The sequence below is a fragment of the Festucalex cinctus genome, chromosome 1 (assembly GCF_051991245.1).
Source record: "Festucalex cinctus isolate MCC-2025b chromosome 1, RoL_Fcin_1.0, whole genome shotgun sequence".
Taxonomy (NCBI): Eukaryota; Metazoa; Chordata; class Actinopteri; order Syngnathiformes; family Syngnathidae; genus Festucalex; species Festucalex cinctus.
In genome coordinates this window covers 64,208,617-64,226,266 of record NC_135411.1, presented here as the reverse complement: position 1 = coordinate 64,226,266, position 17,650 = coordinate 64,208,617, and the positions used below count along the sequence as shown (strand labels likewise).

The following is a 17,650-nucleotide window of genomic DNA, read 5'->3' as shown; positions in this document are numbered from 1 at the left end:
GGGGGCATGGCTGCAGGATACCATGGCAACAGTCTGTGGGGGGCACCGCAAATGGAGGAGAGGCACCAAATGGACAGTCCTGCTGCTTTGTTGCCAGGTGACTTGCTGGGCGGTGGCGCTGATTCCATCTGAAGAGCCTTCTCCTTTTTGTAGGTTTGGACACACTGATACTGCATACACTGGGATACGTTTATGTATAGCACATCAACACATTTACAGATATGCATATATTAATGTTCCAACACGTGCATACACATATACATTGTTTGCATATCAATGTGCTCACGCATAAAGAAGAAATGTGAGACATGCTTACACACATTTTTGTGGCCAGACTTAAGCTATTATATAAATAAACGCAGGGACTGTTAGTTGTATACAGCCTTTTTTTTTTCCACAGATGAAGATTTCAACTGCTTAGACTTGAAAACTGAATAAGAATGGTAAGTCAGTTGGTCTGAAAGACTAGACTGTGTTGTGCTTAGTAAATGGAAGACTTTTGAACAGATTTACATTCATACACCAAATTCAGATGCTCCTTCTAAAAGAAGGGCACTGTCAACAGCATTACCTACATTGTATAAGAAAACTTAAAACTACTACATGATGTGAGAAGTGCAGTTTTTTTTTCACACATCTGGAAAAAATGACATTAATCCAAACACATGCAATCAGCTCTGGATAACAGAACTGCATCTTTACTGTGTATGTCAAGTTTGTTTATATTTTTCCAGTTTATATGTAAGGCTTTAATTTTTGAATTGTGAAAATAATGAAAAATGTTGTTTTGTTTTCAAAATGCTGACCTCCTACTGTTTTACCTTGCGCACTCTTATTATCTCTTGAATATGTTTGTTACTGTTGCAGTGATAAATTTAATTTGAGGCTTTGTTGCATTTCTCCATGTGTGGATACTGACCGTATCATTCACACTATGGACATGAGTATGAGTGGGACTGAGACCAAGCAAGTGGATTAAAGCACCACTGTTAATTTGTGTGTGTGCGTGCGTGTGAGTGTGCATGTTACTGCCTGTCAGAAATGCAGGCAAGGCTGCTTACTATACAGAAGGTCTATACAAATTGTTTTGTGTGTTCATTGTACTGCTGACTGTGTTGAGAATATTGGCACTAATGCTTTTTTTCACTTATTCGAAGTTGTTTGTTTTTAGTGGAGTTGGAGTTTTCTTGTTCAAACTGCAATAATTACAGAAAAAACGTTTTAATGACAAACAGGTCAAGGAATATGCGTTGGGGGGGAAAATGGAAATGCCAAATCTTATCAAACTGTGTGGGAGGGGTGGGACGGGTGGTTTGGGTTGTTTACAAATGCAGAAAGAGTTACCATATGTTTGTAATGTTCTGATGTGTATTTGTTTTAAATTAAGACAGGCTTTAACACTCCTGTTCAGTGTTTTTTGTTTCGAGATTTTGCAAAAGAAAACATATTTAAACTAATGAGAACAATATTAATAAAGTATTGGCTTGTTTTCAATGTGTATTGTAGTCACTTTTGGCATTCCATTCTTGATTCCTTCCTCCATCTCTCCACAGCTGCTGTCCTTAGCTAGCATCCTAAAAACCAGGCCTATTTCACACCTGATTAATTTAAGAATATATTCAACCCCTACATAATGACATTATTAGATTTATCCATGAGGAAATGTCCTACATAGTTGGAAAAAAAATAACAGTTGTGCATGCATTCGTGTATAAAGAGGTAAAATGTGTGCGTTGTTCCTTAAAACCCCGTGCCTTGACGTCGGTAGGATGACATCATCAACGCTTAAGTAACCGAGGGGCGGGGGGCACATTCGTGTAGGGAGGACGGCCGCTCGTGCCACTGGCGCTTCTCAGGGACCATCAACAGGGAGTGCAACCGTCGACAGAGCTGCGAGCTGGGGGAATGAGAGCCGCTAGAATCCGCTCCAATCCTCCTCGACCAAGGCTCTTCCCCGCCTGACAACTACCGGGACACAATCTTCAGAGCATCAGCTTTTATACGAATCCAATATCGGGTAAGTGGACGGTTCGGGAACCGGAGAAACCAGGGGTGAAAAGGGGCCTGATTCGGCCGAACCAGAGTCTACTATTCACGGCTTAGCAACATAGGGGGAGGGGGCACGTAGATTGCTGTCTATCGTCAACATAGTGCAGTCTAGTGTAAGAATGGGTGTGTTTTTAAGTAAGATACGCAATGTAGAGTTATTACTTGACGTTCAAAGTGTAACGCTTATGTTAATGTTGATGAAATGGTGCAATTGTTACGTATCAAGGTTTTGGCTAACCCACCACTAAGTAACGCTAGGTTACTCTTCATAGCTAACGGTGTATTAATTTGACACACAGACTTCTTTATTAAAAGTCATTTTCGTGCATATAAATACATTTCTACATGCCTCTTTGCACATCGGGGTTAGCCCAAGTTGTTGAAATGCTCACTAAAATGGTTTAGGATTTCACCCTTGTGCAATCGACGCGGCTCAATCGACCTGCTCTTCATAAAATTGCTAACGTAGCCGAGTAAATCTTGGCTGTCGTTTAACAATATTTAGTACATACTGTGCTGTATTATTTTGTGTTACAAATTTGTGTTAGAGATGCTGGGAGCTGGTTGTCGCGGTTGTAAACGTAAGTTGATATTGGAATGACAGCTGTGTGAGAGGCGTTGCAGTACTGGTTTTCATTCGTGATTGTGAAATCCTTTTGGCTTTAGGACTGTGGCACGTTTTTTGTTTTGTTTTTGTTTTTAACTTTCTTTTTTTCTAACGCTTTTCTCCTTGAAGATTACCAATCGAACATCTAGGACTAATTGGTAATCTCGCTTTTGAGACTATAGAATATAGTTTGCAGGAACCTCCTCAACCAAACTGACTTGTTATAGGAGCCATTGTCCTGTTGATAACTTCCACAATAGCTGATAATGATGCAGTGTGAGCCCACTCCATGGATGTTTTTGTCACATTTCGAAATTAAAAAAAAAAAAAAAAAGGAGAGGGGGGGGGGGGGGGGTTCAGCTTTAGCTGTCACTCGTATATCACCACTGTTTACTAGTTTATCCAGTCTCTGTCCTGCTTTGGCCACAATATTGTGAACATTGTCAGCCTAATACAGGCGTGGTGGACTCACCAGGAATTAATGTTTTTTTTTAGGTAACCATTTACCCACAAAACCTTTCAGTCAAAATGAACATATATAACTCAACTCAACTGAGTTTATTTATATAGCGCTTTCAAACAGCCTGAACTGTCACAAAGCGCTTTACAGAAAGACAAAAAAAATATAATGTTAAAGGGATACTTCATTAGCCCATTATAGCAATAAAAAGTTAATATTTTGTCTATAATTAATTTGATACTTTCATTATTTTTTCACGTCCAATTGGTACCTTTAAAAACACATTTTACAACTTGCTGTCGACTGAAAATGACATCACAAGGGCTCAGGTAACCAATCACAGCTCACCTGTTTTCTAGGTTTGGTCATGTGACATTCCCAAGCTGAGCTGTGAGTGGTTACCTGAACCCTTGTGATGTCATTTTGAGTTGACAGCAAGTTTTTTTTATTTTTTTTTAATTTTTTTTATTTCACACTTTCAAATACAAGTTGCAAAATGTGTTTTTAAAGATACTAATTGTATGTGAAAAATGATGAAAATATCAAATTTATTATAGGCAAAATATTAATCTTTGACTGCCAAAAATGGCTAAATAAGTAAAGTATCCCTTTTAAAAGTTTGATCAATCACTGCGCATAACAAAAATAAATAAAATAAAATAAATGTAGTCTGGTGGTCGAGTGGTTAGCACGTCCGCCTCCCAGTTCTGAGGACTCCAGTTCGAGTCCAGGCTCCGGCCTTCCTCGGTGGAGTTTGTATCTTCTCCCCATGCCTGCGTGAGTCTTCTCCGGGTACTCCGGTCTCCTCCCACATTCCAAAGACATGCATCGCAGGTTAATTGGACGCTCCGAATTGTCCCTCGGTGTGCTTGTGAGCGTGGATGGTTGTTTGTCTCTGTGTGCCCTGCGATTGGCTGGCAACCAGTCCAGGGTGTCCCCCGCCTACTGCCCAGAGCCAGCTGAGATGAGCGCCAGCACCCCCCGCGACCCTTGTGAGGAATAAGCGGTCAAGAAAATGGATGGATGGATGGATAAATGTAGTCTGAGGTCTTTATAACAACTATGATAGGCCCTTTTAGAAAAACTTCCACAAAGCTTGTCAAAAAAACGTGAATAAATTGCCCTTAAAAATAAGAATTTCAGTGTTACAGTACTGCATATAATGCATATGCAAATGTAGTTGAACAAGGTTTCACTTCCTATTGTACCAGAAATAATCATACAGATTGATTATTATGCCCCGTTTTGTTTTTTAACAATGAACTAGTTGAACTAAAAAGATTATTCAAATGTAAAGTAAGATTGATCAATAACCAGATGGGCCTGATCTCAACCAGGCTATAAAAAAAAGTGTGTGTCAATCACTGATCCTCTACCAGATAACTCGATTACATCACTTATCGTGTCATTTTGTGAAAAATATTCCTTGCCAGGTCAGATACCTTTCTGCATGCAGACCAGGAGACACTTTTGTGGTGTATTGAAATCTAACCCTTTACCCTAAATTTATCACCTCAACAAAGGCAGGTTGGCTTCCTTTAGCAGGACAGGGGGAGGAGGGTCTTCTGTGGCCTCCATTTTTAAATGTGTCGCATCATCTGGTGTTTTCATGTGAAAATGGGCCGAGTGCAATGACAGATTTGTGTTAAGGTCCATGATGGTTGCAGAGATGTTAGGTTATGAATGCAAGATCATGTAAATGCGAATATGCCTGTCAAATACAGCCATTTGAATATAAAAAGGTGCGTAACTATTTGGAAAATCATGTCATTGCTTTCTCGTTTGTTAGTTCACCATTAAACAATACCAAATAAATCACAATCAGTGGCTAATAATGTATTTTGCAATACATTTAATGAAAGTTATTTTTGGTCAGATTGTTTGATTAATCGATGAAATAATAGAATAATCATCTAAAAAAATATTTGATGTGACAGCCCTCCTAAGGATTTTTTATTTTCCTGTGAATTGTGCCCGAGCGTAATTCATTGTGAATGTACGTACGTACGTACGTACGTACAGTAATGTGGAAAAACAGTATTTGCCCCCCCCAAACACACTCTTGTTAAAAAGACGAACTATTTGAAACAGATTGTTTGATTAATCGATGAAATAATAGAATAATCATCTAAAAAAATATTTGATGTGACAGCCCTCCTAAGGATTTTTTATTTTCCTGTGAATTGTGCCCGAGTGTAATTCATTGTGAATGTATGTACGTACAGTAATGTGGCAAAAAAGTATTTTTTTGTCATGTTTAATAAATGTCAAACAGGTAAACCTGACAGACTGACTGGTCAAATTCAGATAAAAGCATAAAATTCCATATCAAACTTATTGCATGTCTTTGTGATATGCATATTTCCAATATCAATATTTTTTATATATATTGTGCAGCCCTAGATTATAGTATATTATTTAATAGTTTGATTTCAGAGGTAGAATTGAATGATATGTTTAATTAAAGATGTAGCCAATTTCAGCACAGGTGGCGATGTATTCCCCTTCTTTTTATCAGTCTATTTGGCTGCTTCGTGAAAGGATGATTCTGACTTTTACCCCAAATAGTGACAACTGTGAGTTAAACTTTTCAGAGCTTGTGAATTAGAGCAAGCTGTATAAGGAGAATCACGTAGCACTTAAAACGGTCCATTTCGCAAAAGAATGGCGTTGCTCATTTGTCAATAGGTCATTGGAAAAGTCCAGAGGCAGACGAGAAGTGTATTTTTGAATGTGCAGCAGTGCCAGATTTGGAACAAGTGTCCGCACACACACTGCACATTCTAAATAAGGTACAGTTGGTTTCAGTCATGTACCCAAGGTGTTTTGTGTGGAAGCAGCTCTCTTTAGGCCAGGGCAGATGTGTTCTCGGCAGCACTTTGCTCTCTAGTCCATTGCACAAACTCATTTGACGCTGATGAAGCCAGCCAGCGCACCACCAAAGTTGGCTCAGCGCTTAGTCTTGCTTTCACAGTGGCTGCAAAATGTGGCGTGGTCGAGTTTTGAATAAATGATGATCCCACTCTAGCGTCACATGCAGTTACCGCCAGGCAAACTCAATGTGCCACATTTGTTTCTTCTATGCCAAGTCTCCATAGTCGTGTAAGTTGCCCCCCCAACTTCTCTTCCAATTGGCAACTGTGAATTCTGCCGAGCCCACGTTTTTTTGTTTCTTTTCCCCCCGCCCTTGTTTTTGCTGATCTCACTGCAACCGCCTACCCCCGCCCAGCTCCCCTCCAAATCTATTCGTGCATGACTGGAGGGCAGACAGCTGTTTGCTGATCTACTCACCCGGCTCAGTTCTCATACTAACTTTGCTCATATCGATGCATCTGACCGACGCGTTCACTCGTTCGACCACTTTGTTCCATAATACCGCTCATATTACTCTTTATGTTTTGACTATGGAGGTATAGCTCGAATTAAGTTATCTTGCAGTCACTTGTACTTTGCCTTCTAAGCATTGCTAATTTGTGTTTTTAAATGACAGTGACTGCTCGCAATCATGGAGCTCCGAGTGGGGAACAAATATCGGCTTGGACGAAAAATAGGTAGCGGTTCCTTTGGAGACATTTACCTTGGTGAGTAGAAACGGACACTCTTCTCCTGTTTGTTTTTTCCATGCCTTGATTCACTTTCTATGCATTAGTTTCACTTTAGTTTTCCTGATACGTTTTTTGTTTTTATGTTTGTTTTTTTGTTGTTGTTTTTTTAACCTTTACAGTTACTTTTTCTTGAGCCTAATTTTACTTGATATGCATATTCTGGATCTGTAAATTATGGTTGCTTAAAGTTTGTTCTTGTGATCTGTTCAGGTGCCAACATTGCCACTGGTGAGGAGGTAGCCATCAAACTTGAATGTGTGAAGACCAAACACCCGCAGTTGCACATTGAGAGCAAGTTCTACAAGATGATGCAAGGAGGAGGTACAAACAAAACACAACCAGCAATGATGGCGTCAAAGGATGTGTTGTGGGGAGATGAGGAGTGCAACTAAAACTCAATTTCATTCACCTAATTGTTAGTAAGACTTGTCATGTCTCATTTCAGTGGACAGCCAAAGTCCATACGCCTTTGAGAAAGGCACATAACGCACGATTGAAATAGACAACTCCATATTGATCACAACCATTTGGCTGCACGGATTATGTTCGGGTTACTTAAAAATAGGTGAAAAGTTTTGCTCTTTTCAAATGATGTCACCATGCAAACTACTACTACTATTATTTAAGAGCAATTTTGTGTGCACATGAATTTACTTCAAAGTGGTGACTTTCTGCTTTTCAGAGTCAGTCAAGCTATCACAAAATGCCAGGTGGAGAGCAGTGTTTTATTTTTGACAATAGGAAATTGTTTCCACTCTGCACCAGAGCTCTGCTGCTGTCTGTTGACTTTCAACAGCCGCAAGTAGTGTTCCAAAAAGTTTCACCTACTTAACTAGTATATGAGCGACAATAGCAACAAGTTATTTTTTCAGATTGTCTGGCAGCTATGTGGAAAACAGATAAACCCTACCATCAATAAATTGTCTGAAGCCGACTGACCAGAAAGCATCCACCACACTCAAGAGAATTGTCCCATCACATTGATAATTATCATGAAGCAAGCTGTGGAAATTATTTACAGGACAATTTCCACCCCATTTGCTTTATGGAAAATGTAATATGAATTTAACACAAAGGGGGAAAAGAAATTATTATAACTGAGCATTTCAAAGTAAATTCACAAATTTTGTGTTAATGCGTAGGGCTGTCAAACAATTACATTGTTTAATCAGATTAATAAAATCTTAGAATTTTGTTAATTGTGATTAATCACTTGACTTAACTAAAAAGGCCTTTTATCAACATATTTTGCCCGCCACATTTGAAGAGCACCTGTTAAGTCTTTTGACATTTAATGTTATGAGGATTAATAATAATCAACGTTTTTTGATTCACTCTCATCCTCCTCTTTTTCTAATGAGTTAATTACTTACATAATTTAGCATGAACAAAATGATTCGTAGTTTGTCATAAACAAATATTGTGAATGTAATACGCAAACATTTATTAAAATTTTAACTTGAATGCATGTAGTTATGTTTACTGCTCAAACACAACCTGTGTTACCTTTAACGTAACCATCCGCTATCAAGCTAAAGGATAATCTGTAGAGGTGGGAATCTTGGGGCACCTCACGATTCGATTGCGATTACGATTCAGAGGCTACGATTCGATTATAAAACGATTATTGATTTCCCCCCAGGCAGCAGAAAAAAAACAATGTATTTTGGTGCTTTTAATGTTTCGTACATTAGTTACAAAAATAGTACAAAAGTCCTCTCAGGCCTAAATAAACTACTATTTCAGTATCAAGTTAACAGTTCAAAACAGTAAATAAAATACTCAAGTCCTCATTCTGTAACAACAGCTTTTAAGTATATTCAGTCTTCAACAGAATAAAACATAGCATTGAGCAAAAATATATTATTTTTATCCACTCAAAAGTGCACTGAGATATAAATGAAAGACAATGTGAACTACTACTTCAATACAAATGCCTAAAAAAAAAAAAAAAAAAAGTGCTTTCCTGCTTTTTAAGTTGTGTAAAGATGAACATGTAAACATTAAAGTTTCTCAGAGGTACAAAAAAAAAACCCTCAAGTGCTTTTCTGCTTTTTAACTTGTGTAAACATGAACGTGTAAACATTAAAGGGATCGTTCGGCTTTTTTAACATGAATCTCAATTTGATCCTCACCTCCCGTGTGTGCGATCAGCACTGACTTCTTTCTGACAGCGTTCGGTGACACGCGTTCATGTTCGACGTTGGACGAGAGGAAAATAGTCCAGCAAGCTGGCTGGGGTCTCGGAAATAAAGCCTTTTTCTTCTAAAAACTATTTGTTTTCAAAAGCGTGATACATTTCCACCACAATACTCTTTTCTGAATAAAGTCAGACGCCATTACCGCCAGCCACTACTTTTCTGTTCGTTCGTTCGTATCACTGCGCGGCGCCCTGTAGAACGCTAACCGACGCACTGCAGCCAGCTAGCTGATACTTCCGCCTGAAGTTGTTTGCCTTTTCGGAGCAGGTCTGATCTGACGAAGAGGTGGGTTGGTCAGCTCAGCCATGCTTGTTGTTGTTTTGAATGTCGAGGCGTGAGTTGTGGATGTGTACTCTCGGTCCGTCCCATTAAGCGTCCCGAAGACCGCGCGCGCTACTGCGTTTCAGTTCCGCGTACTTTCCGCTCCGGTCCACTTTTAGTTTCGGTTCCCTTGGCATATTTATATAATCGGAATTTGGACTTTTGTGAATCGTTCTCGATTGTTCCACGGCCGAATCGTGAATAATCTAAGAATCGGAAATTTTGCACACCTCTAATAATCTGTGGCCAAAATTAATAGTGTGATTAATCTGCATTAACTCATTCAATCCCAGCAATTTTCACTGAAGCAAACGCCTTCACTCACTGTTTTACTGGATTTTGACTGATTTTGCAAGGCCCACAGAATTTCGTGTTCTGTTGCTATACAAACATGGAACCTACCAAAAGAAAGATTAGAGCCTCTTCTTTCATCAGGAAAAAATTTATATTTCTATCCGTTTCGTTTTACAGCATTTAGTATTAGAATATAGCTAAGTTTCAGCATTATTCACAAACCTGTAAAAAAACACTGGCAAAACGAGCTTCTTGCATCATGGCCCTGTTTGATCTCATACTCTGCTGCCACCTGCTGGCTGTTTTGTAATAACTACCATTGCTTCAACTGTTTTCTTCAGTCCAGGGGCTGTATTAAATAAAGCCTTGTGTGCTCTAGCATAAAAAAAAAAAACGAAAACAAAAACATATAAATACGACTTTGGGACACTGGTAATATTTAAAATACAACGTATTTATATGTTTTTGGGAGCAAATGAGTTAATACATGATTAATGCGATAATTGTTTTTGTGATCAATTAATTAGTTATCGCTTTAAATTTGGCAGCACTAATTGGAGCTTTAATGCCATTCAGTTAAAATCTTCGGAAAGCTTTGGCTATTTGATCATTTGGAACCAATTCCATGCTATTTTTGTGTATTTGTTTGCTCTAGTGGGTATTCCATCGATAAAGTGGTGTGGTGCAGAGGGAGACTACAACGTGATGGTGATGGAGCTTCTCGGCCCCAGTCTTGAAGATCTTTTCAACTTTTGCTCTCGAAAGTTCAGCCTAAAGACTGTCCTACTTTTGGCAGACCAAATGGTAGGACTTTAAAACATAACCAAAAAAATGCAGTTTTCCTATACTTCCGCATTATTTTCTGCATATAACCATTAATGTGTACTCTTTTTGTCCTGTCTGTATACAAAAATATATATTTTTCCGTAATCCTTTGTGTCACCCATCTTTAGATCAGCCGTATTGAGTACATCCACTCTAAGAACTTCATTCATCGCGACGTAAAACCAGACAACTTCTTAATGGGGCTTGGCAAGAAGGGTAATCTTGTGTACATCATTGACTTTGGCCTGGCCAAAAAGTACCGCGATGCCCGCACACATCAGCACATCCCCTACAGGGAGAACAAGAACCTGACAGGCACAGCACGCTATGCTTCGATCAACACACATCTTGGAATTGGTAAGCAGCGCATGGAGCATGCACACTAACCCAATTTGTTACTTTTGATCAAGCCTAATAATCACTGTTTACCATTTGACTCAGCCATGTCACTCATGCAACCTCTAATAATAACCCTTAGCATTAATGTCTAGAATTGGCATACCTCGAACTTGTTAGTTAGAAGCTTTGAGAATTTCAAGCCTAGTTTTTTTGTTTGTTTGTTTTTTAAACTAGAAAAGACACTTTTTTTTCTTTCTTTTTTTTACAATGCATTCTAAGTCCACTTAGGAAACATTGCACAGCTCTAACACATTGAGGGTGAATTTAAGATGAATGATATCCATTTCATAACCATAGCTCTGTTAACATACCTATTGCCCTCATTTAAATTGAATCAGGCCAGGGTTTTTTTTTCCACACAGAGCAGAGCTAATGGCTAGCTGAATGCATCTTCAGTCCTGTTGTTTACACACATTCTTTTGAATTTATTTAAGATTGCACTGATGGCCATTCTGACATCTGCCTCTTAACACTATTTCGCACTGAAGCAGACCTAGGTTGAGAGTTTATCTCTATAGAATGTGTTTTCCCACTCATGATAAAAAATAATAAATTAAAATATATAGCCTCTGTTATACAATTATGTAATGGGAGAATGCTGGAAATGTCTGGCCACTGCTTCTGTCTTATTCCACAGTGATATAAACGTTCCTGGCCCGAAATGACTATGTAGACTTAGCTAGGGGTTTAGTTTATGCGGACCATATCAGACCTTCCAGGCATGTTTGGGCAGAGGATTCATTCAGAAAAAAAAAAAAAAAAAAAATCACTCATGGCACTGCCCTCAATTATGTAATTCTCTGTCATACAGAACATTTCCCATTATTGGGATTTGGGACCTTTAACTACCGTAATTTCCAGACTATAAGCCGAAACTTTTTTCACACGCTTTCAACCCTGCGGCTTATACAATGATGTGGCTAATATATGATTTATTTATTTTTTTTCTAACGGCCGCCAGGGGCGCTCGAACAGAATAGGTAAGAGTGAGACAGGTGGAATATATGTGTCGGGGAAGACGCAAGTTTAATGTAATTTTGCGCTTTGTGCATGAATAAAATTAGCATGAACAGACCGTCTCAGTGACTTTTACCGGTCATTTTTAACCAGCCCTGTTAGTGCTGTGTTACTACCGTATTGCTGCTGTGTAATTGCCGCATCACAGGCACTGTTTCGAAAGAAAAGCTAAGTTGTATTATATCACCTTTGAAAACTATTTCTGTGTATCGTCTTTCTTTGTAAATATCTCATGTTTCAATGTGGGCACATGCGGCTTATAGTCAGGTGCGGCTTATGTATGTACAAAATGCTTTTTCCTTTAGAATTGTACTGGGTGCAGCTTATAATCAGGTGCGCCTTATAGTCCGGAAATTACGGTATTAACTTTTTCAAAACTATTTACCAATAAATAAGAACTAGGTTTGTTTTTAAGTGTTGATCTGTCAATTCTTGCTAGAATTGCAAACTTAAGTTTCTTCTCCTGCTTTTCATTCTGGACCAGAGTATCCCCAATGAATGACCTGTTGAAATTGTGCACTTCAAATTATGTTAACTCATTCAGCATGTTTGTTTAGTGTCTAAAGTTTAGAGTTGTTTGGAGTCTGTAAAGATAACACTGATTTAATGTATTCCTTGACCAATTCTTAATATTTTCTAGAATCTAAAGTTTAGACTATCGTCTTTACAGTAGTGATAGACCGATATGGTTTTTTCAAGGCCGATACCGATACAGATTATTTGTAGTCAAGTCGGCCGATAACCGATATTTCAAGCCGATATTCATTTGCAATAAAATGGGGAGGGGGGGGAATTCTTTCAAACTATATATAATTTCTCACTGAGTAACAAATTCATGTGAATGTAGCTCATTTGGGGTTTTTGTTAGGGTTCGTAAAAACATTTCAAAAAGATTTTCGCGGTGAAAAATTGTGTGAATATGTTCCAAATGTGTTTACGACAAATAAAAACTGACTGCGAACATCTTACAAATCTTGATGAAAACCCCAAATTCGCTACGTTCGCAAGTATCCCCTGCTCAGTGAGCTTTATCGGCCTTAAGATTCAAAAAATGGCTGATGCCGATATTTGTCAAAATGCCAAATATCGGCGCCGATAATCGGCCGGGACCGATTATCGGTCTATCCCTAGTAATCAAGGTGACAGGTGAAACCATTATGAGTGTACATCACACCCTCTTCTCAATGTGAAAATTACCGTAAACAGTAATTTTCCATTAGAACATTGAGGATAAGCATTTCAGAGGATGGATGGATGAAAGAAAAGTCACTTGTGTAAAAATAGCTGACTGCACAGGTTTCTCATATGTTCTATGAAGTTGCTTTATTTTTGTATAAATCAGCTTTACAGATAAAGCAATAAATTAACTCTAGCCAAATTATCAGCATGACAAGTGGCTCCCATCTTTGTGGAACTTTCTAAAGGGGAAAAAAACATGGAATGAACCTTTCAAAGACCTTGTAAAATCTTCCATAACGCAAAAAAAATTTCAGGGAAAAAATGATTACTAAAGTGCGTGATATACTACTCTACTCATCTCACTTGTAATGTGCTATTGAGGGGACGTGATAGTTTGGCCCATACAAGCTTATTTGTGGACGTTTTTAACTGAAACTTTGCCATTTTGTCTGACAAAAAAAAAATAAAAAATATCTCTCTCGAACCCTTCATCCCATTTTCCAAATTCTTGGTGTGCCATACTCAGTCACGATGAACATTCTAACCACACTCGGCATTTTCACGTTATTTTTGGGAAATGTTGTCATGTTGCTAGTCAAAGAAAGCTTACCTTACTGCAGCTCTTAACACTTTCAAATTTTTTTCCAGAGCAATCCAGACGTGATGACTTGGAGTCCCTCGGCTACGTTCTCATGTATTTTAACCTCGGGTCCTTACCCTGGCAAGGCCTTAAGGCTGCAACCAAGAGACAAAAGTACGAACGGATCAGTGAGAAGAAAATGTCTACGCCGATTGAGGTTCTTTGCAAAGGATACCCTTGTAAGTGAAGCTGGAGTTTGATTCTTAAACATTTTTTTTTTTTCACAAAAACATCAAGGTTTTCTTTCTGCTTGCAGCGGAGTTCTCCACATACCTGAATTTTTGCCGATCACTCCGATTTGATGACAAGCCAGATTACTCCTACCTGCGACAGCTCTTCAGAAATCTCTTCCATCGGCAGGGCTTCTCCTATGATTATGTCTTTGACTGGAATATGCTCAAGTTTGTAAGTGGAACAAGTGCCTTTCTTTTTTGTTTATTTATTTTATTTTATTTTATTTTTTTAAGTGATGATATACTACCCAACTGTCTCTGGTACTTTGACAACACTCCTCTATTGTTAATTTTTAGTTGTAATAAAAACCTTCAAAATATGGCTGACCTTGGTTTACAGGGGGCCACCCGGACGACTGAAGATGGAGACCGGGAGAGGAGGACTGGCGACGATCGAGACGAACGGATTGGTGTTGCTCCCAGGGGTTCCGCAGTACGAGGTGTCCCCCCGGGTCCTAACCCTGGACCGGCCAACAGAGTTCGAAACGGACCAGAACAGGCCATCTCTAACCCTGCTTCACGGGTCCAACAGTCTGGTGAGTTGGACTCTGAATTGCCAAAATCTCCAACTGATGTTCCCAATCAAACACCTTGCATTTAACAACACTTGCTGTAGCATGGTATTAATATTCTGCATTGTTTCAGGAAACACGTCGCCTCGCGGCATTTCTCGTGCTGAGAGGGAAAGGAAAGTGAGCATGCGGCTCCACCGTGGGGCTCCAGCTAATATGTCATCCTCTGACTTGACAGCCCGTCACGACCAATCTCGAATTTCCACATCACAGGTGAGCTTATACTCAAAGAAACAGTTGGCAGTTCCTGTGCTCAAAATTTACAATACATGGAAGAGAAAGTGAACATGTATACAACATTTTTAATGAAACAGTGTTCCCCAAACATATCGTTCACCGCGCGCTAGATAGGACATAGGCCAAGCCTTTGAAGCCGCGTGGTCGCCATCTTGGTACTCCCAAGAAACGTATCGGCAAAATGCCTGCATGTGTCGTGGTAAGCTGTAGTGCACAAATCGCCAGTTTAAAGGCTGTGGATGAACTTTTCCGCTGTAAGTATGATTGAAATGGAAAGACATTGAAAGATGAAAAAATATATATATTTTTTTTAAGATGAAAGAAAGAGGGTACACACATTCACTTGTTATACATGGTGCCCGTGCCCTATTTTAAGAGCATACTATGTCTACGTCTAATCTGCTGTATTTGTTTTAAAAGGCAGTAGCTTTTTAACTCATTCACTGCCAGCCATTTTAGAAAATTTCAAAATTTTCAATACCCACGCGATATTACTTTCAATAAAAATTTATTTTCAGTTATTTATTGTTAAAAATAGATATTTTCAAATAATGCTGATATGAATTTTGTTTTTTATGTCTATAAGAATAACCGTAAAACCGTGGGGTTTCTTTTCTCAGACTATAATTGTACACTAAAATCTGAAACCGTTGCACCCCTAATATTGAATTCCTCCACATATTGACTCGGTTCACAAGCATATTACGTTCCCCTTCATCTAACCTATAACGTGGATTTTAGAACATAAAAGGGCCAAAACATGCCGTATGAAAATTAAACTGCACTAAAAAACTAGCCACCAGAGGGTGCTTGAATGGCACAAATGGAAAGCAACTTGACTTTCTTAAAAGATGTCGTGAAATGATGACGATATATTGTGGCAGTTTTAATATCGCAAAATCACGATATTGCTGTTGCCGTTACATCCCTAGAATCAGATGGGACCGTATTGCTCTTGAGTCAAATGTCTATTCTCTGTGCAGGTGAGTGTGCCGTTCGAGCACATGGGCAAGTAAAATCTCCTTGGGCTCTGCATGAACCTGAAAGTGACAGGTGAGCTTAATTGGTGTGATAACTGCAGAAGCGCACTATTTAATATACGTGACTAAGAATTCCTCTTGTTGCAGGGCTGCAAGGTGTATTTGTTGCTCTGGTCCCTACCTTCGTTTTTACTCTGCCTAATGAAAAGATTAATGCCAATGGACACATGGATCTTTGGAAAAAGTACAGCAAATTCCAACAGCATCCAGGGAAGTACTTTTTATAGTAGCCAGCATCCAGTCTTTTACGAAACCTCTGTGAACCCCTGGATCATCATCATGCCGATGCAAAAAGTGACAGTGCTACGTCACAGTTGCTTGTGACTTCCCCCCTCCTCGAAACATTCCCCTAATAAGATTTCTGTCTGATGAATTGAGAGGGACTTTTGACAACGAAGAGGTATAATGATAACCGGCACTAGCATGTTTCATTTCAAAAGTTAACTCCCCCAACCCCAGCCCCACCCTTTGTTTTTTCCTTTTTTTTTTCTTTTTCTTTTTTTTTTTAATTATTTATTTTAAATTACTTTTAGTGGAAATTTTGCCCTTTTTGGGAATGACAGGAAGTCAATGATGGTAGTGTTTTGGAAAAAAAGAGGTTGAAAGTCTTGTTTCCATACATTTCTTCCTGTTAGTTGTTTGCTCGTCCGTGATCTATTCTGTGATAAGTTACTGTCCCTCGAATGTCAAACCATCACAAATATTCAGTACCAGTTTCTTTCTTGTCATTTTGTGTGTTCTATTCTCCTAAAGACAAGTTCTCACCATATGTGTTTAGAGAGGGGGAAAACAAAACACTCTCCCAAGTCTTGAGGCGACATCCTGAAGAAATGGCCAGTGTTTGACCCAGGTACCATTGCACCCTGTTCTAACCAACAAAAAAGCCTCAATTTGTTGCAATTTGTTCTGGTAAATGTTTTTTAATGTTATTTTTACCTTTAGAGGAAATAGGAGAGTTGGCAGAACCCATTGTGATGTTTTGGGGAGGGGGGGATCAGGGGCAACCTTTTTTTTTTTTTTTTTTTTTTTTTTTTTTTTTTTTTATGTTTACATCACTGTAAATATTTTTATTTTTTAATTTTGATGTAAAAGCCAAAATGTGTTTTCTGTTTTAAGATGAAAAGTAGAAAACCACATATTAATGGGTTGAGTTAAAGTTTTGGTATTTAAAGTACTACATTTTGGACATCATTGTTGCTCTGCCAGCTGGGTCATGAAAGTGTATGTGTGTGTGTTTCAAAGTTTTTTGGGTGTGAGTGCGAGAGACTATGTAATCCCCAATAAGAGTTCAATAATTTTGTCTTTTGGGTTTTCTGTCAGCTATTTATGTCAAACTACTATGTTTTTTTCTTCTTTCTTTTTTTAAATGTACTAGAAGTAATTTGTGCCATTTTTGTCCTGGAATCTCTTTTCTTCCCTTTATATGCTGTCTGATCACCTTATAAAACAGGGCTGTGTATATTCCCCCTGCAGAAATGAGTCCAGTGCTTGATGTCACCTTTTCAGTTTTTAGGTTCCTGTGATTTTGATGATGTCATTAAGATGAAACTAACTCCATTGCAGGGATGTGTAAATAGCTTGGTACTGTGTGCAATTATCTTTGTACAGGGCACCATGACCCAGTGGCAGCGTAACATGTATATGTGTGAGTGTTGGGGTGGGTGGGTATGAAATAGGTTAAGGTGACAGAATTTCACTTTATGTATTGTGTACTGATATCTTGTACAGTTCTTTAACACTTTATTTACAACAGTATTTGTGTATATTTTATGAAGTAATAAAACCGAATCTCACAATCTTGTAGGTTTTATTTCATCATGTGCGTTTTTGGCAAATGTTCATGTACAATATTGTATTATGCCTGCACACACCTGTAATACCAGGTTTTTGAGATATGAAACAAGATAATAGACCAAAATAAACAGTTTCAAAGCTTTATATCAATGCAAGCTATAATTTGTACAACTTAAG

The 17,650-nt window shown here is 38.6% G+C and overlaps 2 protein-coding genes across 2 annotated transcripts in view; both read left to right on the top strand.

Annotated features, from left to right (window-relative positions):
* Positions 1–1,498, top strand: part of tnrc6bb.1 (trinucleotide repeat containing adaptor 6Bb.1) — a 61,044-nt gene extending 59,546 nt beyond the window's left edge. The window contains exon 21 of the mRNA XM_077502033.1: positions 1–1,498. This exon is cut by the window's left edge and continues 427 nt beyond it. Coding sequence (XP_077358159.1) covers positions 1–132 — 132 coding nt within the window. The 3' untranslated portion in view covers positions 133–1,498.
* A 312-nt stretch (positions 1,499–1,810) lies between these two features.
* Positions 1,811–16,696, top strand: LOC144004616 (casein kinase I). Its single transcript, XM_077501954.1, has 11 exons — positions 1,811–2,017; positions 6,607–6,697; positions 6,932–7,042; positions 10,193–10,341; positions 10,491–10,719; positions 13,606–13,776; positions 13,854–14,002; positions 14,171–14,366; positions 14,476–14,615; positions 15,623–15,692; positions 15,767–16,696. Exons 2-10 carry the CDS (start codon positions 6,622–6,624, stop codon positions 15,653–15,655), a joined length of 1,254 nt encoding a protein of 417 aa, XP_077358080.1. The 5' UTR covers positions 1,811–2,017; positions 6,607–6,621; the 3' UTR covers positions 15,656–15,692; positions 15,767–16,696.
* Positions 16,697–17,650: the final 954 nt, after the last annotated feature.